General features: G+C 42.3%; 1 protein-coding gene across 1 annotated transcript in view; it reads left to right on the forward strand.

Annotated features, from left to right (window-relative positions):
• Positions 1–23,261, forward strand: part of Ten-m (teneurin transmembrane protein Ten-m) — an 85,397-nt gene extending 62,136 nt beyond the window's left edge. Inside the window, exons 3-16 of the mRNA XM_018550863.1 lie at positions 2,204–2,288; positions 4,106–4,269; positions 5,155–5,888; positions 5,922–7,740; positions 8,547–8,836; positions 9,006–9,252; positions 9,959–10,333; positions 11,031–11,366; positions 11,640–11,847; positions 15,275–15,491; positions 15,601–16,436; positions 16,530–18,838; positions 19,070–19,823; positions 20,067–23,261. Coding sequence (XP_018406365.1) covers positions 2,204–2,288; positions 4,106–4,269; positions 5,155–5,888; positions 5,922–7,740; positions 8,547–8,836; positions 9,006–9,252; positions 9,959–10,333; positions 11,031–11,366; positions 11,640–11,847; positions 15,275–15,491; positions 15,601–16,436; positions 16,530–18,838; positions 19,070–19,823; positions 20,067–21,555 — 9,863 coding nt within the window. The 3' untranslated portion in view covers positions 21,556–23,261. The remainder of the gene's footprint in view (positions 1–2,203; positions 2,289–4,105; positions 4,270–5,154; positions 5,889–5,921; positions 7,741–8,546; positions 8,837–9,005; positions 9,253–9,958; positions 10,334–11,030; positions 11,367–11,639; positions 11,848–15,274; positions 15,492–15,600; positions 16,437–16,529; positions 18,839–19,069; positions 19,824–20,066) is intronic.
• The last annotated feature ends 3,391 nt before the right edge of the window (positions 23,262–26,652 follow it).

The following is a 26,652-nucleotide window of genomic DNA, read 5'->3' on the forward strand; positions in this document are numbered from 1 at the left end:
CCCCCCCCCCCCTCCTGCCCCTCCCCGCACCGATTAGCGAATATTCTCCTTTAATTCGATTCCGGACGACGGGGGGGGGTCGCTGTCTCGTGCGCCTAAGCACCCCGAAGAAAAATAAAAGCGAGAAATACACCCTCCGGGTAGAACACGGAGAGTATCCCTGAAATCACCGTAATCACCGATATCTGCCTAAATGGCATAATCACCGGATTTCGAGGCCGGAGCGGGCAACACCTGCAATTAGCGGTGGTGGGGTCAGCAGCTTCGGCCGGGCCCTCTTCTCTTCCCACGCCCGCGTTTTACCGTTCACCAAGGTATACTACATGCCTGAAGGTGTGCGGGGGAATGTTAAGAGTTGGAGCGAGCAGCTCCCCGTAAGAAAAGACAAAGGGCGCTGAAGCAGCGAAGCTCCGCTTCGCCTCCGTTCCTCGAGCGTGTCCCGAAAAAGGGTTTTCGTGAAGCGGGCTTGAGACAGGTTAAGTGTCAAGAACAACAAAGCTTGAACTCGAATGCCGCTTGTGCGCGTAAACGTGTAAAGTGGCTCATTAATATTCAAAACGCTGAAGCAGTGCGTTTTAAATGCGCACCGCGCTACCGCGCGCGACCGTATCTCGACACGCGGATAGGCAGAGAAAGAGTGAGAGAGAGAGAGAGAGAGAGAGAGAGAGGTACCGAGTTAAACTTCCAAAATTAATTCAGAGCTTGTTTCAAATGTAAATACATTTCAGCGTGCTTATTTCTATTTTATCAGTTATTATCTCCAGATTTAAATATGTAATTTCGATTTTTTTTTCCCCCGCGATACTTTCCGCCGTCCATGAATGTTGTACACGTCTTTCACATTTTTGCGGACGGAAATTTAACGCGGAGGTGCGTGTTTTGCGCACAAACTATTTCATCACGGCTAATATTAACCCGAATATTTCAGGCGGAGTATCACGAGAGACGTAATAGAATTCGTGTTACTCCGCTATTCCATGCCCCCGAAACTTGTGTGTTTGAGGTTCTCTCGGTTGAGGATTAACGCGTTAATACCACTCGTGCATATTGTTGCGAGGGTGTGATCCCTCAAACCACCACCACCACTCGCCGCTAATCATCGGTACTGTCGTCACGACGTTTACGATCGTTCGTCGAATATGCGGAATCGGGTATACAGGATGTAACCGCCGTCAATTGTCAAGATCGTAACTTCCGGAGACCTTAAAAGACGACAAAGGGAACGAAGTCACATTTTTCACTCGTATATTATACTACCAAATTAGCTTCTTTTCGAACAGCGGTTATAGTCTCTTTTTTTTTTTTTCCTATACGATTTCTCTTCGGTTTTTTTACAAAATCGCCCTGTGTTCGACGACCTGAGAACGCATTTACAGGTTTCCCTTCGCATCACAAGTCGTATAGCGCGGTTGCTTGAAATTCAAGCCAAAACAGCGATGAATCATATACTTATCGATTCAACAGGAGCCCTGCGACCGCTGTAGTGCCGCTCCTTTCCTCCCACCTCGCGTGTGTGGAAACCGCGCGAGTAGAAAGACGCTCGCGTCTGGCATCACAAAGAATCGCGTCTGGTCGTTCACCGCGCGGGGAAAAGCCTCGCGTTGAAAATGAAGAATCGACACCGCGCGCCGTAATTTATTTAACGGCCCCGGCCACGCCTCGCGCGCTCACCAACCTCCGCGCGCCCGAGAACTGCTTCGTAATTATACGTTCGGCACGTAATCGGAAATGCCGCGCGCGAGAGTAAACGTATAAGCGAGGGGGGCGTGATTATCCCGACGACGACGACGGATCGACGGTAGGCATTTTTAACCCCGTCGATACGTGCTGTCTATTAACGGCTCTAACGATATCATTTACCTCGGTAAATCAGTTAACTCGACGGAGCGGCTAATCCGGGGCAAAACTTAAAAAACTGAGAAACAATGCCGTTCGCTCGAAGTGCGAAGAGCTCGTCGAAAAAGCTATATCTTACCTCCAATTTTCCGCGGGTATTATGACGCCTCCCGCATAATACGATTTTGTATGCATTACGTAAAATGTAAACTACATCGCGCTGAATTGCATTTACATTTTGGACGGCGGAAAAACTTGACGCGCGACGGGGGGGGGCGCCTACGTTGTTTCCCACGAGAAATTTCGCCGATCTGTCAGACGCGAGATATAACAAACTGTCTTCATTCTCCCCGTTTCTCTTTTGCAGAGATACCGAAGAATGAATACAACAACAAGAATCAGTCCACGGGGAACAGTCCAATAAAAGTGGAGCTGCAGAACAACATGGACAGGTAAGACCGTTTACCGCACAATACTTCTTCCTCCTCTTCCGCCATGCGGCTAGAGGTGTCCCCGAGAATGAATTGAACCGTCGTCGTCGTCGTCGTGGTACGAGCTCGAGAGAACTCGTGTTTCCGAAAACCGACGCATGATCGAAACCTATATAACACATAACAAACAAGGCCGCCGCCGCCGGCCGACTTCTGGTGCTCCGCTTTTCTTTCTTCTCGCCACTCGAGAGAGATCCTCATGAATCATCCATTCATGCCGACTCGCGGCAAAATGTTTGAACGTGGATTGTCGCACCTCAAGAAAAGTAGTGCGCACCACTCCTGCGCGCGTGACGTTTTAACCGTAGAAAATCTCTGGTTTTACGAGTCTTTGCGAAGACCGTTCGGGCCGCAGATCTACGGAGGAGCGCGTCGCCGAAACTTGCGAAACGAGTGCCGCTCCGAGATTTCGCATCGTGTTTACGAAGCCGGTAAACGAACTTCTTTCGGCCGCGGGGTGAGAGAGAGAGAGAGAGAGAGAGAGAAGAGAATGGAATTTGATAACGCGCTACCCAGGGAGCTAACGGAGATTCGAGTTTCTCCGCTTTTACGGTATGCAAATTTGTTAAATGACATTAACGCGCGGCTCGAAAGTTGAACGAGTCATTTTTAAGAGATTCAATAGAACGATATTGGAGTAACGCGAAATGAGAAAACTAATTTGATAACGGTCAATGCTAATTCTCAGTCGATCCCTAAGTGCACGATATAATTTTTTTTTTTTCTCCTTTACATCGAGTTAATTCGTATATATTTTGAAATTTGTTCACCGCGCGAAATACACGCGTCGACAGTAAGAAAACCGACGTGAGATTTGATTTTGTGTTCGCATAAAATTAATATTCCACTTATCTTTATTAAAAAACAAAACAACGCGGAATATCCTAAAGATGTAAATGTGATAAAAACCGAAGAGCTTTGTTCGAAAACGTAGGATATTTCAATATTGGAACTTTGTAACGAATAAGTCAAACATTCGGTTAAACATTTCGACATCGGGCTGTAAAATGGAGAATTCAGAGACCGGAAGTTTCACTCGGGGAAACTCCAAATCGTCCGCTTTTATTTGGTTTGCGCGATAGAAAAAAAAAAAAATCCGCGTCCAATCCGCGTAGAATCAACAGCGGGAGAGAGAGAGAGAGAGAGAGAGAGGACGCCTGGTAGACGCCGTTTGGTTCTCGTTTTTTTCATTATCACGCGGTGCAACGAAAGCAAACGCGTTTTCCCGCTTGCGCTTCAGAATCCGACGGTTGCGTTTAAATATTTTGGTTAGACATTTGTGAGTTACTTGGAAACGGCGGTGGCGGTGGCGGCGACGACGGCGGCGGCGGCGGCAACGTTCAGTACAAACACACTCGAGGGCTGCTGCTTTTCCACGGGGGTATGTAACGAGCGAGAATACATTACGAGTTTCTCGAACGTCACGAGGGAGAGTAAGAGAAAGATGTGAGAGGGAGAGAGAGAGAGAGAGAGGAACCGGAACTCCACACTACACACCGAAACTCCTGAGAGTTCGGCCTGAACGTGCCTGAAAATTGTACCGAGGTGCCGAATTCCTCGGCGGTGTTTCTCTAATTACAACGGCGCGCATTGAGAAATTACGCGACGCCTTGTAACGGACGGCTGTGTGTAACTTTTCGGATAAAACGGTGGGATAAAGATTAATCTGCGACCGCTAATGAACGGATAACGCGCGTGTTATAGGCGGATATCTGCTCCCCGTCTCGCGGTGAGAATTTACATGCGGCCGCTACAAATCGACCTTCATTGATTTTCAGAGTACCTTTACCTTACGGGCACGCCCCGTCGATGATCCCGATGAGGAGACAAAGCATCCGCTGTCATTTCCGCAAGGGAATCGATTGGTGCAGCTGGAAACTAATTGCCATAGTAGTAATTATGCTCTCGCTCTGCTTAACTGCGGGATTAACCTACGTTGCAGGTAATTATTCGCATATTGCATTCCAAGCGATTTTTATTTGCTCCACGAGCAATATCTGTCTTACATCACAAATGCATAATTTTAAGTAGAAACAAGAATAATAAAAGACTAGGAAATATAATTTTCGAAAGAATACAAATGTCAATCAGAGCCCAACATTTAGATGTTTTGTGCGAATTCAAATTCTTTATTACATAACAAATTAATTAGTCGTTTTGATCCCTCGCTTTTCGGTCAACCTCAATAATTAACAAAAAAGTGAAAATATTTCAAAATCATGGAGATTAAAGAGAATATCGAAGTCAAGTACATTAAAATAGAGCGAGTCGCGCTAAGACATACAATATTTAAATATGTTATTACGGATAAATTTCTTGAAAAATTAATTGCTAGTGGAATCTCGTTAATTATTGTTGTTATTATCAAATTGAATGCGTGTTATATCGAATCCGCAATCTCATATATCATTTGATTTGGGTTCAAACTTTTAACTATTCACGTCAAAATGAGATAAATATTTTCGTTTTTGTGAATTATTGAGGATAATCCAAAAGCGAAAGATCTAATTAATTTGTTATTCAATAAAGAATTTAAATTCGCACACAAACACTTAGCGTTTTCTCTGATTAGCATTAGTACTTTTGTGATTTGGATACAAACTTAACATCTTTTAAATGCGTTATTTTTAAACAACGGATTCGATTTACATTTCTAAAAAATATTTTACAGACACACATCTTTAAATCTATCACAATTTTTAAATAATTTTTAGATTTTCACGTTGCGCTTTCAAAATGTAATTTTGAAGTAACACCGTGAAAAATAACATAGCGCAATCTTTAATAAACTAACCCTACATCCAATGCTAATTGATCCCTTATTAAGCATCGAATTTAGTGAACTGGTCGTACCAAAGCACGAAGGCGTGCTCAGTCTTGGTGGGCGAGAACACCGAAACCAAGCCGTCGTCGGGCGAGGCGAATAAGACATCCACGTCGTCGACATCGACGTCGTCGCAATCGAGTGGCAGGACGCGGCAGCAGTCATCGTCAGGAGGTAGTATTAACACGTCGGATAGCATGTTGTTAGATGGTGTCGTATACAATCGCAAGCGTAGAGACACGTTTAACGAGCATGCGTTGCACCAAACTGTCGCGCCACCACCCTCTCGTGACCCCGAGGAGCTGTCCTTGACCACTGTCGCTGGGCCGGAGGAGACCTCGGGGTTCGGGCAGCGGTCAGTTCCGTTGCATGAGGAGTCTCCCGGTAAGGTTGTGCATGATCCGGAGCATGTGGATGGTCAAAGTTCAGCGAGAGGAGCCATCGACCGCTCGATCGAACCTGCCGAGGACGCACCGCCGGAGTCATCGACGGCTCCCTCGCGGATGATACAGTTTCTCGTGAATGTCTCTTCTACCGCTACTAACTACTCGCACGATCATTCGACTCATACCACTGTTGCCGTCGACCATCTCGCCTCTTCGTCCTCTGTCTCTATCGGCTCTGGCAATTCTCTCGCGTCAGCTTCTGTTCGCCAATCGTCCCGTAACGAAACGTCCGACGCGACCTCGCGTTCGTCGCAAAACACTTCCGCGAAGTTCGCGGCTGCTGACGGCGACGTTGACGTGGCCGTCGAGACGCGGCGTCGGGAGGTACACGTTGCCTCGGCAGCCCCGGTAACGAAACTCAGCCGCGATGACTCCACGGATTTCAACCGCGATATCGATAACGTCGGCACGTCCGAAAGTTCGGACTTTGCCGAAAGCAGTGGCGGCACCGAGGCTACGACGTCTGCATCCGGCTCGGAGTCTACGAAACTTGGCGCAGATAGCAGTGACTACAGCCAAGTAGTCGGCGGAACTGCGGAAAATGGCCATAACGTTTTCCCCGTCGATTACAGCGATAATATAAACGATAGCACTGTAGAACCAACGACCGTAACAGAGATACGCTTGAACGAGCTAACGGAGGATCAACAATCGAACGTAAGTAATTCTGATTCAAGTGGAGAGTTAGTTCCCGTAGAGATGAATCAGGAAGAAGTAGATGCTAGCACAGTTTCGTCTACTACTATGACTGTAGATAATAAAATAACGCTTAATACCTTGCCGAACAAGAATGACAACATTGAAAAACTTGAAGACGTAGCAGAGGCTGAAGATCGTGATGACGAGGAGAAAATAATTTCGGATGAAAGATTGGCCATCTTTGAAAAAAACGACACCAATATCGTGAAAGAAATGCGGGAACTTTCCAGAGAATTTTCGTCATCGGAATTTGAAGCTCCGTCCAATTTAACTAAAACTTCCGAACAGTCCGAGGAACTGCAACGAGACTATCCTGCGCCGATTTACAACTACGGGCAGGACGAAGTGGAGATCGTCGACCTCCGAGACAAGGGACAACTCGTCGAAACCGCGAAAGCGGAATTCCCTGCCAAATCCACGATTCTTGACAATGGCGTAAAGACGAACGCCGCTCTTCGACAGGAATGGAATAAAGACAATGTACGGATCGTCGAAAGAGAAAAGAACGACGAAGAGTTTCTTTGGAAGTTTAAAATGCAGGTCCACGAGGCGTCCACCAATGCTGACGAATCTGTTGAAAATTCTCCATCGATTAAGACTAATTATAACTCTCCTCCAACGAGCACCCTGCATGAAACAGTGCATGATTTATCAGGTAACGCATCACCCAGATTCCCTTCTCGATCTGACCCTCCTATGATCCAACGGGTGCAAGTTGTAGAGGTGCCTGTGTATCACGATCCTTCGCAGCCACCGTCTTCCTCCTCATTCTCATCGCCATCGCATCGAGTGCTCATAAACGTAACGATCGCCACCGAGGATTCATCCGCCGTTTCCTCGAAGCCGCTTTATGTCCTGTCAGTGTCGGTGCCGACGGAAAGCGGCGCGATTAGCCATTCATCCGAGATTAACGTCGATCAGGTGCAGATGCGCACGGCTGAGCGGCCATCGGAGCCATCCGCAGCAAGCATGAAAAAAATCCCTGCCAACGACAATGAATCGATTGACGCGGTCGATACGCGATTACCGCCACCGCCGCAGCCACCTGCCTCGCCACCGGCGCCGATCTGGGCTGGTGGCGAGTGCGAGTGCTCCTGCCCCTGCATGGGCTCATCCTCTGACGAGTGGGACAACTTTTCAGCGATCGACGATGACTTCGAGCAGGAGTTCGAGAGCGTTAGCTCCACTCTGTTAGCCGGAAATTCCCCCGAGGAACCGGAGGAAAGACTGACGGATAAGAGGGACGGAGAATTATCTAACAAAGATTCGGTAAGATCTGACGCGACCTCCACCACCGAAGACTATTATCCTTCCTCGACAGACACCACCGAGAATGGTGAGTCCACCAACGAGACCTCCTACGTGCCAGAAGTAAGCACTGATGCGTCCTCTTGCTCTGGGAGCACTCCGCTACCTCCAGAACCCACTATACTTATTCTCGAAGGTGAGGCCCCGTTTCTTCTTTTTTTTTTTCTCTCTCTGTTTAATCTTTTCTTTCTGAATAACTTCTCTTATTCTCTTTCAACGTCTCTACTTCTTATTTTCCGTCTTCGCTGATGCTGATGCTCACTTCTTTGCTTGTCGTTCACTCGTGGACTGGTCACAAACGCGAGTTTATTTTATTACATATTAATTTGCCTGTATTGTTGTAGACATTGCAATGTGTGTGATGGTAGTGGGTAGTGTAATTTGCGTAGATTATAACGGCGTTGTAATTTTAAATCACTACTATATATTTCATAGTCCTGCACGGAGTGTCCCGATTAATTAGCTGTTGGTGATTGTAATCGACGACAGCTATGTAATGCAAGAGAATGTATTATTTTCGAAAAAGAGAAAAATAATTTTTATTCCATTAATGTAAAATAACTGACATTAAAATAAATCGGTGGTTTAGATTTAAAAATAAAATAGAAAAGAAAAATATAACGCTCATGAAATGCTGACATGCATAAGCATCCATGCCTAGGCTTCAGAATATTTTACTTTCAAAAGTGAATTCTTACATCTGTCGGATAATGTAATGTCGAGGCTGTTTTAATTTGAGGCTTAATTTTGCTCTTTCCTTTTTAAAGCCAACCTGTTTAATATATATTACAGTCATTATTCAGTAGGTATAATCGTTTTTTGACAAATGAATATAACGCAATGAATTATACTAAAATTGACTAATGACGATCTCGATTTACATTATCCAACGGAAACTCGAACTTCTCATGTACCACTTCTGATTGCGATTCGTATCTACAGGTGCGCGAACGTTCCCGGCAAGGTCCTTTCCGCCTGATGGAACGACCTTCGCTCAGGTCGGTTTAGGTCAGAAACTGAGCAAGGAGATACCGCCGTATGGCTACTGGAACATGCAGTTTTATCAGTCAGAAGCCGCTTATGTCCGCTTCGACTACAGCATTCCGCGTGGGGCAAGTATCGGCGTGTATGCGAGGAGGAACGCGCTGCCTACACACACGCAGTACGACCTACTGGAAGTTCTCAGCGGTTTCAAGGCTCGGAATACCAGGGCGTCCCATGTTAGTGTTATTGTATGTGCCGCTGACCCATTTTTATTTCTCTTTCTTAATATACCGATATAATCTCGGATAAAGAATTTTTTTTCTTTTTTTATTTTCTTCCTATACGACGATGAAAACGCATACCCGATTATATGAACCAGTGACGGTCTAATTACAATTTTTTTTATTACTTTTACAGCCCTCGATTAAGAAAGAGGTAACCAAATATATGGAGCCGGGACATTGGTTTCTTTCGCTTTATAACGACGACGGAGATCCTCATGAAGTATCATTGATCGCTGTAATCGCCGAGGATATGACGCATAATTGTCCAAATGGTTGCAGTGGCAAGGGCGAGTGTCTTCTAGGTCATTGCCAGTGCAAGCCTGGTTTTGGTGGTGAAGACTGCAGCGAAAGCGTCTGTCCTGTTCTTTGCAGTCAGAGAGGTGAGCTAGTCTATTGGTAAAAGATATTTTAACCGGTAGATTAACCGGTAATCGTGTAGGTTTTACAATAATTTCTATTTACTTTTGTGCATGCGTATATAGTATTATATGAAATTATTACTATAAAAATATTGAGAAATCTGCGATAATAGGATTCAACCGTTTGGTTAAAATAATATTAAATTGAAATCTGTATTGGAATTTTAATAAACTTCAAAAATCGGTTATTGGTTACGGGTTTGATTAAAATCCTATTGAAATAGAAAGAAATAACGATTGGTAGGTTTTTTAACCGATTAAAAAAACCAAGTCCGCGCGGCTTCGTTTATTGATTTCTTTTAAATAGAAATCAAAGCCGATTACGTTTCACTCGTTTCAGTATTGCACTTTTGCAAATATTCGCGATACATGTTAATTTCCTGGTGCTTGGTATACCAGTTTCTCCTTCAATGTACTTGTGAAGCGCAGCTGTGTCTATTTGCTGTGAATAAAATGTAATAACTTAATTTTCAAGACAAGAGTGTAACAATGCACTTTTGTACTTTTTGGTTCTAATTAAATGAAATATTAATATATATGACGCCAGTCAGTTACGACGACAATTGCGTCGCGCGTCGAACTTTAAAAGTCTCCATCCGAAATCAATTTCGCGAGTCTTACGCGTAAATAATTCTCGTCAACAAATAACCCCATCGTCCCGATTTAGGTGAGTACATAAACGGCGAGTGCCAATGCAATCCCGGTTGGAAGGGCAAGGAGTGCTCCCTGCGACACGACGAGTGCGAAGTACCCGACTGCAACGGCCATGGTCATTGCACCAACGGCAAATGCAACTGTGTACGCGGCTACAAGGGAAAGTACTGTGAGGAAGTCGACTGTCCACATCCGACTTGCTCAGGTCACGGTTTCTGCGCTGAAGGCACGTGCATCTGTAAAAAGGGTTGGAAAGGTACCGATTGCAGTCAAATGGATAAGGAGGCACTGCAATGCCTACCAGACTGCAGTGGCCACGGGAATTTCGATCTGGAAACTCAGACCTGCGTCTGCGAGCCCATGTGGTCCGGTGATGACTGCTCGAAAGGTCAGTGAATAAATGAACCTATACATATATATATTTTATAAAATTATTCACATCGAGCAAAAAATAAAATGTTATGCAATAATTGTATAAATAAATAATTCGCTCATGAATTATATCATTTTTCAGCTCAAGAATAAAAAAGTTTTTTAATTTTGTAATAGGATTAAAAGATAAGAATAGATAAGAAAGAATTGAAAATAAGAAAATTATTGCTAGCTACGTTTTAGCTACAGTATTCCAAAAATTTTATTTTTGCCATTAGTTTTTTTCTCTTTAGGTAAATATCTTTTAGCGTTTGGATTTCCTCCCTCGTTTATTGCGTATTTTTAAACTCAATTTAGAAATTGTAGTGTCTAAATTAAAGCTATTGACAAGGATATCTGTGTTGACCTATAACATTTAAAATTAGTGATGTAATCGCGATATGAGTTATTGATCGTACATTCATACTTTCAGCGAATTGACGATTCCTACATTTCCAGGTTTCTGGGTAATGGCAGAATATTTACGAAGTAAATTTTACGACACTTTTAATTAACTGTCCACTTTTCTAAATCCCTTTCTCATAGCTTCGTTTACTTGTCGGACGATCATCGCTTTGCTTCTGAGTGTTTGCTTCGAGACTAACACACTTTCATATTCCCGAGCACTTCGAATTGTTGTTCTCAAAGCTTCTCTCGGCTTTGCCGTGTTTCAGAACTGTGCGATCTTGATTGCGGCCCTCACGGACATTGCGTGGACAACGCTTGCGACTGCTTGCCAGGTTGGTCCGGTGAGCTGTGCAATCTGAAGCAATGCGATCCTCGCTGCAACGAGCATGGACAATGCAAGAATGGCACGTGTCTATGCGTCACCGGATGGAACGGAAAACACTGCACGATGGAGGGCTGTCCGAATTCCTGTTCCGGCCACGGACAGTGTAGAGTGTCGAACGACGCGCAGTGGGAATGTCAATGCTATAATGGCTGGGACGGCAAGGATTGCAGCGTACTCTTAGAACAAAATTGCAACGACGGACGAGACAACGATAAAGGTACAGCATATGAACGTCATATTTTATGTTTTTTTCGTATTAATTTAATATAAAAAGAGAAATTTGATGATCTGTTACACAATATCTCATAGATATAATTCGTTTAATTTCAAACTATTGTAAGAATAAATTGACATAGAAATTGTGAAATTGTAAACGTTTCTTATGTTCAAAGTATTTATTTTTAGAATATTTTTTTTGAAAATGAATAACTCGAAGTTGTCATTAATATTTCTTCCTTACAACTTTAATGGAAAATAATGTATCTTCTAGATGGTCTCATTGATTGCGCTGATCCAGAGTGTTGCTCCAATCACATATGCCGCAGCAGCCAGCTGTGCGTTTCAGCTCCTAAACCAATCGATATACTACTACGGAAACAACCACCCGCTATCACCGCATCCTTCTTCGAGAGAATGAAGTTCCTAATCGACGAGGGCAGTCTGCAGAACTACGCTCGTCAGGAGACCTTCAACGAGAGGTAAGTTTGCCGTCAATCGTCACGAGACTTTCCCCTCTCATCCTTGCGACCAATGTCGTCGTCATGGTCCTCGTCGTCAGCGCGTTGAAATCGTTAGCGAAAATTGTCCGTCCCGATGTCGATGTTGCGTCTACAGTCTGCGTGTCTCTGAGTAAAGTAATGAAATAGGAATGTCTCAACACATGTGCGTAATTACGAGAAAATAGCAGCATTAAATAGGAACACATTAACTATTAACGCTATACAGGGTGTCAAATTCATCACATTTTCTTTCACATACGAATTTTTTGAATGAAATACGAAATTGATTCTTTTTCGGCACAAATTTTATTGAAAAACGCTAGTTTTCAGGAATTTTTTTTTATTAAAATTAAGTCTCAAATAAAGTTTTAAATTTTGATTGACTTTTAGTCCACTAAAAGCATTCCCGCGCGCGAAAAAAATAGGATTATTGAATTTGAATTTCTTAAAACTTCTAATTTTCCAGATTTCCAATAACTTGCAGCTTTTGGAAACTATTGGTGCCTCGGCATCTATTTAACGTCACATGTATATTTTAAATTAGGCAAAGAATCCGTATGGCAAAGGAAGTGCATGGGAGAGAGCCTGTGTAAAGCGTAAATCGCGGAGGTCGAGAAAGTTGCATGCTCGACGGGACGCCTAACGGTTATTAATAATACGAATATACGGTCCCTTTGACTCGAGCCGAATCGGTTGAAAGATTAGTCGGACAAAGCTGATCGATCTCTATTTTTAACTAAGCGGGAAGAAGCGCGCACACAGAGAATAGGGTCCCAGCTCTCTCTCTCGCAGGGACCCGGTAATCTTTAGCTGCCTCTACGCGCATATTACAAGATACACGCATACATCCTTGTACATCTCTCTACACATGTATTACCGACGGTAACAGACACGAGGATGCATATACATAGATTTCAATATATTATATCTGCGTTGTTGTGACCCGTGTGAAATCACATCCCAACAGTTTTCTACATATGTTTTGTACGTACGTGTGCGCGAGCGTGTGCCCTGCACTAAACCCCCCCCCCCCCCCCCCCAACCCCCCCCCCCCTCCCCCTTCTTCCCTTGACCCTCGTCTCCATCAATCTATATTTCTCTTTCTATCTTTCTTTCTCTTTTTCTGTCTACCCCCGATCTTTATCGCAGTCCCTTACGATCTATCTATCGGTATATCACCCCAACCCCCATTCTTTCGATACTTTCTCTTTCTCTCTTTCTCATGTCCGTCCGAGTGGAGCTTGCGTGAATGTGTGAGTCCATGTTTAAGCCTCGAGCTTTTCGCTCATCATGCCGGCTAAGGGGGTGGGAAGGGGATACAATAACCGGACAGTTTTTTTCTCCCCGACGCGTCGGGTCTATTGGAAGGGACCAGCAAATTCTAGTAATCCGGAGACGCGACGTATCGAAATTCTTCGTAAAAGCGGAAAGTTTTCCTCAGACTCTTCTATATTTTTATCCCTCGCCTCTTAAAATCCTTTGATATTTTTTTCTCTCTTCTTCTCTCACGACCTATGTCCTCGATCCTGCACCCTCCTCTTCCTATTTTCGCCTTTAATCGCATCATTTTAACTCGGCTCTGTTTTATCCGTGCTGCCCGGTCAGTATGTTCTGGAATCACTTCAACACAAGGTAAGAAAACCAGACGTCGATAAAGCTCGACTTAAATGAACGAGGATCCGTAATAAGATCCGTCGTAGCGGTAATAAAAGAACCTGCTGCTGTTTGATAATATTCGTGCATTTGGTATCTCTCACGTATCTGTACATAAATACATCCTGCATCTTGATCGCGACGAGCCGTGCGTGTGTGCGTTCGACTGCGCTTGAGAAGCCTGATCTCTTTCGATTTGATTTGAGATTGCTGAATCTCAGCAGGTCTCCTTGGATCATGTACATCTGCACCTCGCATTTAGAATATCAATTGTTTCCAGGATGATAAAAGAACTTGGATATCAGGAATTATAAGCATCAGAAGAGAATATTTATTATTCTCACTAATGCTGATAATATGTCTACGTTCTTCATTGACTTGGGAACAAGATACTATGAAAAATCAACGAAATGCGCGGTTCACGTAGTATACGATCTAAGAATCTCCATCTTGACAGTTGGAACACATTCCACGATCGTTCGAGCTCGCACTTCGTCCTCCATTATTGTTGAACACATTCTCGTGTTGCATGGTTCAGTTACCTTTTGATTCCTACGTTGTGTTTCGTGCCTTTTACGTTGAGCTTCCAACTTTGTGTTATTTGTGTATATAAATATAAATATATATATATACATATATGTGTATATATATGTGTATATATATGTGTATATATTGACTGTACTTATATAAGTAGTGACTTATCCTCGACCATTATGCTCCAGTGCCAAAGAGGCACGATTATTAAAAGTTCTGACTGTATTTTGTTGCTTGTTTATAATAAACTACAGGCAACTACAAACTAACAGAGAGATCCGAGAAAATATCCAAAACATCAAAATGAAGAAAAAAAAAGAAAGAAATGCACCGATTAATTTAAGTTCACCGTTATTCGAACAGCTGACAATCAAAGAATCGAATGGTTCCTCTTTAGCACTGAGAAGCAGAATTGACCAAAAATACATCGCGTTGAATATTTAACGTATCTGCAAACGCGACTGATGATTAACGCCCGATATTGGAATATTTATTAATTGGCGAAAGGATTCTGTCACCTGTATAATGGACGCACATCCTTTAATGCAAATTTATCCTTGATTGACCCTGTCTTTCTAAACGTCCGTGAAGAGCGTACTTTGCGTTTATATAATTATAGCGATTCTCCCCATCACAAATATCGAACTATGGATCAATCTTAAGGATCTATTCTTAAAAGCACTTGCGCCTGAAGCAAGAACAACCAAGGCTCTTCTGCGCCTCTACTTTATTACATTACTTTATTTATTTTAACAGACACAATTTATAACGTATATAAAATATATATATTTAATAAAACATATATATATATAATTAAAATAAATATTCCTAATTTTCTACTAACAATTAAAAAAAAGATATTCCTAATTTTCTATTAACAGTATACAGATTTTGCTCATCACTATTATCATTTACGAACCCACAAAACAAAAGATAGATTTAATTTATCTATCCTACAAGTCTTATCTTTTCTTAATGAAAAATTCAAGTTAGATCTCTCATTAGGCGTTATCAAGTGACAGTATCTTCTCGTCGGTATTTACTCCAAAGAGGAGATTATCTGAGAAGTATAAACAGAGTAAAACGTAGTAGATTGAGATTAGCTTAGAGAATAGCAATTGCTTTGTTGGTAGTGTACGACGAAGCATATAAAGAAATGATTTTAAATTATTTACTCTCTCGCGAGCTTCCTACGATTAACACAGTCGTTGTCTAACAGCCGATCGGCCGTCATACGTGGTCGCGTTGTCACACATCTCGGCACAGGATTGATGGGAGTGCGGGTCAGCACCAGCACGCCACTGGAAGGCTTCACTCTTACGAGAGACGACGGCTGGTTCGATCTACTGGTGAACGGTGGTGGTGCCGTAACTTTGCAATTCGGCAGGTCACCCTTCAAACCACAAAGCCATATCGTCTTCGTGCCTTGGAACGAGGTGAGTTTGAATTTCTCACGACATAATTTATCTCGTGTCCTAGAAATTTTTTAATATCCATTTTACGATTAAAGATAATATAATGAAGGTATCATTTGCTTCACTTCAGGTCGTCATCATCGATAAAATCATCATGAGCACTGCCGAGGAGAAGCCACCTATACATGTTCCGCATGCGTGTGCCGCTCACGATTACGATCTCATGAAGCCAGTCGTCCTGGCGACTTGGAAACACGGATTCCAAGGTGCTTGTCCGGATAAGAGTGCTATATTGGCAGAGTCGCAAGTTATACAGGAAAGCTTGCAAATACCCGGAACGGGCCTGAATCTGGTCTATCACAGTTCTCGAGCGGCCGGTTACCTCTCCACCATACAACTACAGTTGACTCCAGAAGTCATCCCGCCGACGTTGAACTTGATACATTTGAGGATCACAATCGAGGGTATACTCTTTGAGAAAATTTTTGAGGCTGATCCCGTGATCAAGTTCACTTACGCTTGGAACCGCTTGAATGTTTATCGCCAACGAGTCTATGGAGTGACAACTGCCATGGTCAAAGTTGGTTATGAATACAGTGATTGCAAGGACATCATTTGGGACGTACAGACAACGAAATTGAGCGGTCACGACATGTCTATTTCGGAAGTCGGTGGATGGAATCTGGATATTCATCACAGGTACAACTTCCATGAGGGTATCTTACAGAAAGGAGACGGCTCGAACATTTATCTGAAGCATAAGCCGAGAGTCATTCTTACCACGATGGGAGACGGCCATCAAAGGCCATTGGAATGCTATGACTGCGACGGGCAAGCTTCTAAACAGCGTCTCTTAGCGCCTGTTGCCCTCGCCACTGCTGCGGATGGCTCCATCTTTGTTGGTGATTTCAATTTAGTCAGAAAGATTCTCGTTGATGGAACAGTTAGAACTGTGGTCAGACTAAAGTACGTATTCTACTTAAGTATCATAATAATTCTTTATAACTCTATTGACTCTTTCTTATATTTTTTAACATTTTATTTTTGTGTTTTCTTTAGCGCAACTAGAGTATCATATCGTTATCACATCGCTCTGAGTCCTCTGGACGGCGTTCTCTACATATCGGATCCAGAATCTCATCAGATTATTCGTGTTCGCGACACTAATGACTACACGGATCCCGATCATAATTGGGAAACAGTAGTTGGTTCCGGAGAACGTTGTCTTCCCGGCGACGAAGCTCACTGTGGCGACGGTGCTCTCGCACGAGACGCTAAACTCGCTTATCCTAAAGGCGTCGCTGTTTCTGCAGATAACGTTCTGTACTTCGCTGATGGCACGAATATCCGAATGGTCGACAGGGATGGTATTATCACTACCGTGATCGGCAATCACATGCATAAATCACATTGGAAGCCTATACCCTGCGAAGGCACATTGAATGTCGAGGAAGTACATCTTCGTTGGCCCACCGAATTGGCGATCAATCCTCTGGACAACTCGTTGCATATGATCGACGATCACATGGTCCTTCAACTGGCGCCAGATGGTCGTGTCAAGGTCGTCGCTGGTCGTCCACTTCACTGCGCCTCACCTTCAGCCTCGTTCGACACGGAACTCGCGACTCACGCTACCCTCGTGATGCCACAGAGTGTCGCGTTTGGTCCCTCGGGCGATCTTTACATCGCCGAAAGCGATTCACAGAGGATTAACCGTGTTCGCGTGATCGGCACCGACGGCAAAATATCACCATACGCCGGTGCCGAGTCCAAGTGCAACTGCCTGGAACGTGGCTGTGACTGTTTCGAAGCCGATCATTATTTGGCATCCACTTCCAAATTTAATACCATATCTGCCGTGGCGGTTTCTCCCGATGGAGTGGTGCACATCGGTGACCAAGCCAATTACCGAATTCGCTCGGTGACAGCAAGCATTCCCGATGCAAGCGGTGCGCGAGAATACGAGATTTATGCGCCCGATACTCAGGAGATTTACGTGTTCAACCGATTCGGCCAACACATTTCTACGAGAAACATTCTTACCGGCGAGATCGTGTATCAGTTTACCTACAATGTTAACACCAGTAACGGTAAACTTAGCACAGTAACGGACGCAGCTGGTAACAAAGTCTTCTTACTCAGAGATTATAGCAGTCAAGTAAATTCAATCGAGAATACCAAGGGACAAAAATGCAGATTGAAAATGTCTAGGATGAAGATGTTACACGAATTGAGCACGCCCGACGATTACAATGTCACTTTCGACTATCACGGACCAACGGGTTTATTGAAGACAAAGCTCGACAGTACCGGACGTAGCTACGTTTACAATTATGACGAATTCGGTAGATTGACAAGCGCAGTGACTCCCACAGGCAAAGTAATCAGCTTAACATTTGATCTCAGTCTGAAAGGTGCTGTAGTAAAAGTCGGACAGAATAACAGGAAACCTATCTCAATGTTAATTAAAGGATCGTCCGTCGTCACGAAGATCGGAGAGGCCGAACAGAGGACGACAGTTCTCGCCGATGGTTCCGTTGGAAGAGTAACACCTTGGGCTCATACAGTCAGTACTGACTCAATGCCATATTCGATCCTGGCAGAGCTCGAACCTCTACTGGGCGAGAGCTATCCTGTGCCAGCTAAACAGAGAACAGAGATCGCCGGAGATTTAGCTAATCGCTTCGAATGGCGATACTTCCTTCGAAAGGTCCAAGGAAATAAGAATCGCGGCAACCCGAAGGCGATCGCTCAGGTCGGCAGGAAGCTTCGTGTCAACGGCGAAATCCTGCTGTCTCTCGAATATGATAGAGAGACGAATACTGTGGCCGTATTTATGGATGATCGGGTAGAATTGCTAAACGTCACGTACGACAGATCGGCTAGGCCAGTCAAGTGGGGAGCAAGGAACGGTATCTTTGCTGGTGTTGAATTGGAATATGATCGATTCAGCAGACTGACAAGCTGGACGTGGGGTGACATTAGCGAAACTTATGGCTTCGATAGATCAGGTCGGCTATATGAAATCAAATACAGCGATGGCACGTCAATGGTATACGCTTTTAAGGATATGTTCAGCCTCCTACCTCTGAAAGTCACTACACCGCGTGGAAGCGATTATCTTCTCCAATATGACGAAGCGGGAGCGTTACAATCGTTGACTACACCAAGAGGACACATTCATACGTTCTCTCTTCAAACTTCTCTAGGGTTTTACAAATATCAATATTATTCGCCGATGAATAGACATCCTTATGAGATTCTTTACAACGATGACGGTCAGATTCTTGCCAAGGTATATCCTCATCAAAGTGGAAAAGTTGCTTACGTCTATGATCATGCTGGAAAACTCGAAACTACACTCGCTGGTAAGTGACTCTTTCTCTGATATGGTTTTGCTAAAATAATATCTATTTTCTCTTTATTTTTTAATTATTATTTACTAATTATTATCTAATATATTTTAATCATTTTTCACTAAGTATGATTAAAGCAAAATTTATTCGCTTTTACGCTTAATTTCAACAATCTGTAAACATCATAAAAATGCTTTACAAATTAGAGATACAATCTGTTAAATCATAAACCTCTATTCTTAGGACTGTCCTCGATACATTACACCTATCAAGAAACGACTAGTTTGGTGCGTAGCATCGACATCAACGAGCCAAACTTTGAGATGCGCATCGAGTACAAATATCACGCCGGTATCGTGAAGGATGAAAAGATCAAGTTTGGTAGCAAGAGCGGCATGGATAACGCTCATTACCGTTATCAGTATGACGGTAACGCGCGCATATCCGGCATCGAGGTCGATATCAACGGTAAACAGCTACCTCAGCTTCGTCTCAAGTACAACCAAAATCTCGGGGTACTGGAAGGCGTTGGTGATCTCAGGATATACAGAAATCTCTTCAACAGATCGGTAATGCAAGATAGTAGCAAACAGTTCTTCACAGTCACGGATTACGACGAACACGGACGCGTCAAAACCGTACTGATGAACATTCGATCGTTCGATGTGTTCCGTATGGAGCTCGAATACGATAATCGCAATCGTATCAAAATGAGGAAGCTCACTATTGGAAAAGACTCGATGGAAAAGAAAGAGTGGTCGAGAATGGAGAAAATCACATATAACGCAGACGGTCACGTACTAGAAGTAGCAGACACGGAAAACAATTGGCAATACGCATACGACGAGAACGGTAATGTGATCGGCGTGACCGAGCATAATGAGAAGATTGTGTTAGGCTATGACAGCGGCGATCGAGTTGTCGGGTACGGTGAAGTTGAGTTTAATTCGTACGATGGACGCGGCTTCGTCGTGATTCGCGGGGAGCACAAGTACAGGTATGTGTTTCTACTTTTATTTAATCAATACAAGATAAAAATATACTTATATAAAATAAAATATATTTATATTTATATTTTATTATTAAAATAACTAAAATTGTGTATACAATTTATTTGCAAAATTCGTTTTGAAGCAAGTTTAGGTAAAAGCAATTTTGCTGAGTATCAGCTGAAGAATATTGAAAAAATATTGTAATAAATGTATGATATGTGATAGTCTTTCTTTTTTTTTTTTTTTAGATACAACTCGCGTGGCCAGCTAATTCACGCATCGGAGCACAAGAAATTCCAAATCTGGTACTTCTACGACGACCGTGGTCGACTGGTATCTATGAATGACGACCGAGAGAACATCACTCAGTTCTTCTACGCGAATCCGAAGACTCCAGATCTTATAACGCACGTGCACTTCCCGAAATCATCTAAGACTTTCCGATTCCTCTATGACTCCCGCGATTTCCTGATGACCGTAGAAACATCCGAGCAACGTTTCTATGTCGCGACAGACCAAAATGGCTCACCTCTCGCTCTCTTTGACACCAACGGCAATCTTATTAAGGAAATGCGGCGCACTCCGTTCGGCAAGATCATTAAGGACACCAATCCGGACTTCTATCTACCCATCGATTTCCACGGAGGTCTCTTCGATCCTAACACCAAGTTAATCTATCTGAACAAGAGACTCTACGATCCTACTGTCGGTCAATGGATGACGCCAGCTTGGGAGCAGATGGCCAACGAACTCACTACACCAACCGACATTTTCATCTATCGCTTCCGCAATAACGATCCGATCAACTTTAAACAAAATATTGAATACATGACGGATTTGGGAAGTTGGCTAAAACTGTACGGCTACGATATCTCGATGATGCTCGGTTCCGAGTATACGAAGCAAATGGTGTACCAACCGAGCGCGACTGTCACATCCCCGCAACTGACTCCGGACTTCGGTGTGATGTCCGGTCTGCAGTGCATCGTAAATCGTGTACAAGAGAATTTCTCCGATCTGGGTTTCGTTCCTAAGCCATTGTTGAAATTGGAACTAAAGACACGGAACCTGCTGCCGCGGGTAGCACATCGTCGGGCAGTCTTCGGCGAGGGTATTTTGGTATCGCGCGTTGGCGGTCGCGCTCTGGTGAGCGTGGTAGACGGTGTAAACAGTGTAGTGCAGGATGTGGTGACATCCGTATTCAACAACTCGTACTTCCTACCGTTGCACTTCAGCGTGCATGACCAGGATGTTTTCTACTTCGTCAAGGACAACGCGTTGAAGATTCGCGACGATATGGAAGAGCTTCATCGGCTCGGTAGCATGTTTAACGTGTCCACGCACGAAACGACGGAGCACGGCGCGGGCACGTGGAAGGAATTGAGACTTCACAATCCAGACGCGGCCGTGGTGATCAAATACGGGGCTGATCCCGAGCAGGAGCGGCACCGTATTTTGAAGCACGCGCACAAGCGAGCCGTCGAAAGAGCTTGGGAAATCGAAAAGCAATTGGTGATGGCCGGTTTCCAGGGTAGGGGCGACTGGTCGAAGGAGGAGAAGGACGAACTCGTAAGTCGCGGCACGGTCGATGGTTATGAAGGCGTCGACATCCACAGCGTGCACAGGTATCCCCAGCTCGCTGACGATCCTGGTAACGTCGCGTTTACCCGCGACACCAAAAGGAAGAGGCGAAAGAGCGGCAACAGGCGCAACAGGACTCACAGACACGATTCGTGATTCGAGGACACCACGAAGCGAGTTCAAAATATCGCTTGGGACTTAATTCGCGCGTGAATGTGAGAAGCGAGTGCGATCGATGGAATGGGAGAGAAACGGAGCAACGCGTCGATAGAAAATCCTACCACCGCGTACTTGCGTTAAGATGTGTTAATGACGTCGCTCCCTTTCTCTCCTCGATTCTCTTCTCGGCCTTTTCTCTCCCTACGCTCGTCGTCAAAACGCGATGATCTACCACGAGCGACCACGATGCGTCCCGGAGTAACCTACCACGTCGATGTGCCATAAGCGCGTCCACACGATCGCGATCTATCGTAGATTTCTAGATCGAGTAATCGTACGTGCGAAAACGGCGGGTGTGGGAACAGATCGCGAAGTGTCAAAATTAAGCTAGTCGCATTATTAATGAAATGAAGAATATAAAGCTTGTTACACATGGTGATTAGTTTATAGAGAAGACAAAGACACGAGAGAGAGGGAAGGAGAAAGAGAAGAGAGAGGTGACAAAAATCGACGCGTGAAGAATAGAGACGAAAATGCGTGCGTGAACTTTCTAAGTGCCGTCCGCGACGAAATCCGGTATAGTGTTTTCGTGAAAAGGAGGGAGAGTGTATGGAGTGTGTCTTGGACTTTTTTTCGGATCGTTGGTCGAATATTCGAGCTAATGTCATTCAACAGGGTCTACAAGACACGAGTAACCACGCACGCGAGAACGAGATATCTCGTGGTCGCCGCGTCGAAATCGGAAGATGCGGGGCGAGAGGATAATTTTTAATACAAAAAATACGCTGACGTTCTTTGACGTCCGGTTATTTGACACTCTGTTCGGGATGCTCTCACCTCGCATCTCTGATCGTGGAATATCCAAGGGTGGATATGTCTGAACAAATTGTCCGTGGACGTCGCCGTAGATCGCGTCGCGAGACGCCGTAGGAAAAGTGAGAGAAAGAGAGAGAGATTGAGAGAGAACAAGAGAGAGAGAGAGAGAGAGAGATTGAGAGAGAGAGAAAGAGACAAAGAAGAGCAGATATACAGCAGATATTTTTAACAAGGCGCAAATTTGGTGTACTAGATGCGAAACAAGCAATTGTAAATATAGCTACTCGAACTCTTAATGATAAATGTAGATAAAATATCGTAACGTAACGCGCGAGAACGATCGTAAACTCAAGTGGAACTGTCGATACAGCTTTTTTATATGTATACAAAGAAACAAATGACACACCTACAATACACATACATATATACGCGTGAAGGTATAGGAACTTGTGCTCCCGTGATATGCCGAAATGGGGTAAATCGCGAAGTTATATCGGACGCGTCGCGGTAGAAAAAAAAATTAATAAATAGAAAATGAGAGAGGAAAAAAGATATTGTCAGGAGAAAACGTGATGTTCACACGGAACGAACGGTTTACGTTAAATCTTGACTCAGGCCTACGCACGATTGACATACAAACACACAAACACACTATCGCTTCAAATCGGCCGGATGCATAGCATGATCGGCAACGTTATCTCATTGATTCTGCTGCACAAGCAAATGCGTAATTGAATGAATTGAGTATAAATGTGGCATCTCTGATATCGAAATCTATCAAGTCCTTAAGATCTATATATATAAAAATTTAATTTATTTTAAAAATATAATTTCTTTTACATTCATAAATCAAGTTTGTGGACTTCTTCACAAAAAATATCAAGCAAGTAGACACATTGATTTTTTAATAATAAAATTAGTAGTCATGTGAAAGTTTGTAAAAAGTACCAAATGTTAAAACAAATTGACATCAGAAAATGATAAAAAAGATAGTCAATTTTATCGTTTCAGAATCGTTGCATTGCCCCATTTATCAAACCAATTTTCCTTACTCGAGAGCTTTACAAATAAATTTACAAACTTGATGAATTTTAGATTGTGGTTGCCTGAGGTATGAGCGAATCTATCCGATTTGTCATAGATAACGTAGACACGTGTAAATAGGTATCACGTAAACGTTACAGAACTATTGCAGCGTGATATCGTCACGTAATAAAAAAAAAAACGACGTGACACGACATGACGAGATGAACAACGGTCGTAATGAGATACGTCGAAGTAATAATGTCCAGAAGAAATAATAATATAATGAAAATAATAATAATAGTAAAAACGATAAGTAATAAAAATAATAAATAGAGTAATAAATAATAATGGGAAAAACGATAATATTACTATTATACGGAAAATGCCCCGCCTATCTTTCTACTAAAAATGAAAAATTATTTTTTGAATTGTGTCGTCGAAGAAGCCCTATGTAACCGTGTGTATGTGGGATCGCCCTGTGAAAAAGAACCTCACCCCTGCGCTCCGCCGAAGAGAGCATCCCGGCAAAAAATAGGTGGATTAACAAGAATCGGTGTATATGTAGAGAAATTCGTTTCGTCAAAGTTATAAATTCCTAATCCTCAAAATATAGGAAATTGGTTTCGCGATGATTGAACTTTTTTCATATATTTTTTAATACGTATATCTATTCAATTCTTATATTGGGAAGAAAAAAATTAGAAAATTTTACGAAACGTTGAAACGTGAAATTTTCTCTTATACAGAATTAAATTCCATATCAGAGCGTTCTCTCTTCTATTGTAAAAAAATATTATAATACTGACGAGTATATCTATTTTTTTATAACGTAATTTTCAAACCAATTTTCTTGGCTTCGAAGATCAGGCATCGAAATAAATTTCTTTCAATTCCTGTTAATTCACCTATCTTTTACAGGGCACAACCTTAGCCCCTCCTCTCTGTAACTGATATAGCTGAACTCGTCGGTGTTTATCAATATTGGGTAAATAAGGAAAAAAAGTAAAAAGTGTAGAAATCTGTGGTTTGAGTCGAATGAAGTAACCGACTAATAGAAAGTAAAGAATGCAAAAAACGAATATAACGCATAATATATATAAATATATATATATATATATATATAGGGGTACACGGTGGTGAGCCAACGTGCGAGCCCACGCAGCTCCACCACGTTGTGTTCCACGTAGACGATATATAATTAAAAGGAAAAAAAAATAAAAATACATAATCACAAACGTACGTATTAGTTGACGAGTTAACGTGGGATTTAGCGAAAGGTTAAGGGAGTGTGTTAGTGAACCTTACAAATAACATCGCTGTACATATCTGTTGTGTATAGCCGACAACACGCCACTATCCCGCGAAAGTAGTCTTCACGTCCTCGCATCACGAAAGATTTTCTACCATAAAATGCAAGGGATTTTAACGACGGGGCCTCATTGGATTTACTACACTTGATTTTCGTATACCACTGCCACATTTTTAATCCCACATCACATTTTTCGAGATCAAAATTATGAAAATTTTGAATTGTCAACCAATCTCTCTCGCATCACTTTTACAAAAAAAAAAAAAATAGATAAATTGGGAAAAATTATGTGTGTTTTATATCGTAAAAATAACTAATAAATACTCCGCTAAGATTTTTGTTATTTTGTAACACGTTCTGTCTAAACATCTTAAAGTTGACAGATTCTTTTCGTCGTCAGAAGGGAGCCCGAGGCTGGACGAGGTATATCGATCTGTGATTCATTCCATATGTCAAACCGTCGGTGCAAAGGCAAAATTTTATTTTCCTCCGTATAAATAGAGTAAGGAGAATTCAGTAGCTTTGACGCGGAAAATTGCTCAGCCATCAAAGCCTCGGGACCCAGCTTCAAATACACATTCTCGTCTACATCAACTCCTCGAAATCGTAGTTAAATTGCTTCGGAGCGGTTCTCCTTACATCACTGTAATCTCGAGCAAATGATATTTGCCACTTCACGTACCGAAACGTAAACCAACATTCGAAAGGTGGAAATCATTTGCTTAAGATTATATAAAAATACGGCGGTGGAAATCATAATCTTTTAACCTCTTCGGTAACTAAAGGGGTTTAGCTTCAGCACAAACGCGTGACCCTACGTGAAGCTACGACCGAGAACATTTTGTCGAGATTGCGTTTTAACTCATTGATATCACTTAAAAATTTCGTATGCTATAAGTTGAAAGCGAAAGATTTATTTTTGAAAAGTTGAAGAGTTTCAAAATTTCCAAGGCGTCATCATTGAGGGACAATTTAAAGCAGATATAATATCTTTAAAAATGTTTTCATTATCAGCCAATATCAGTTAAAAAATTTTGTTCGTGAATACAGACTGAAACAGAGTATGAAAAGTTAAAACAAATAATTTAGAGCATATATAATAGCTTTTACAGTACAGTGTAATGGTCATATTTTGCTACGATTTTAGATAAATAATGTTGAAACGAATAAGTGAATCCAAATGAACTTTTACACGAACACTTATTTTTATTAGTATATATAATAATTTGATTTTGTAATGCTCCCTCATCAAATTTGTAAATACGTATTTGTAAATAAGTATAAAACGTGATTCTACATAGCAAGGCAAACTAACTTTTAAACAATAAGAGAATTGTGCTTAAACTTCACGCAAATATTCATACATAATAATAAAATCATCGATGAAATTTTTATATTTTTAATAATGCTAATCAAATTCATAATGTCAAAAAGTTATATTCAATTTTAGTTATTTTTAATCATTTCTATAATAGATCGTCACTACTCTTAAGTACTGAATACATCATTAATTTAACTAAAACAATTTAACTCAAGAAAATGTATTTGATTCAAATTTAGTTTATTATTTATTAAGGCCAGTATTTATAGTCCGTTATATTATTTCAAGATTGTCTTAAATAATGTCTTAAGTTACTAATGTGGCTTTTGCACGGATTGATTCATGACATCTTAAGATTGTATTTAAGACAGTCTTAAATACAAAAATCAACTATAAATACTGATCTAAATGTACGTTAATATAGACGTGTTTACTTTCACAGAAACGGATTTTGATTTACATTTGGATACACGCGAAAGTTAAAAGTAATAAAATCTTGTTTAATTCAAGAGATTGGGTTGCTGTTTCTTCTTTGCATTATAACAGTGTTTGAGATGTGACACACACATCCTTGAATAGAATAAGACCGCTTCTCCGACGATGTTCTCGAATGTCGCTTCTC

The sequence above is a fragment of the Cyphomyrmex costatus genome, unplaced genomic scaffold (assembly GCF_001594065.2).
Source record: "Cyphomyrmex costatus isolate MS0001 unplaced genomic scaffold, Ccosl1.0 scaffold131, whole genome shotgun sequence".
In the NCBI taxonomy this organism is placed as follows: Eukaryota; Metazoa; Arthropoda; class Insecta; order Hymenoptera; family Formicidae; genus Cyphomyrmex; species Cyphomyrmex costatus.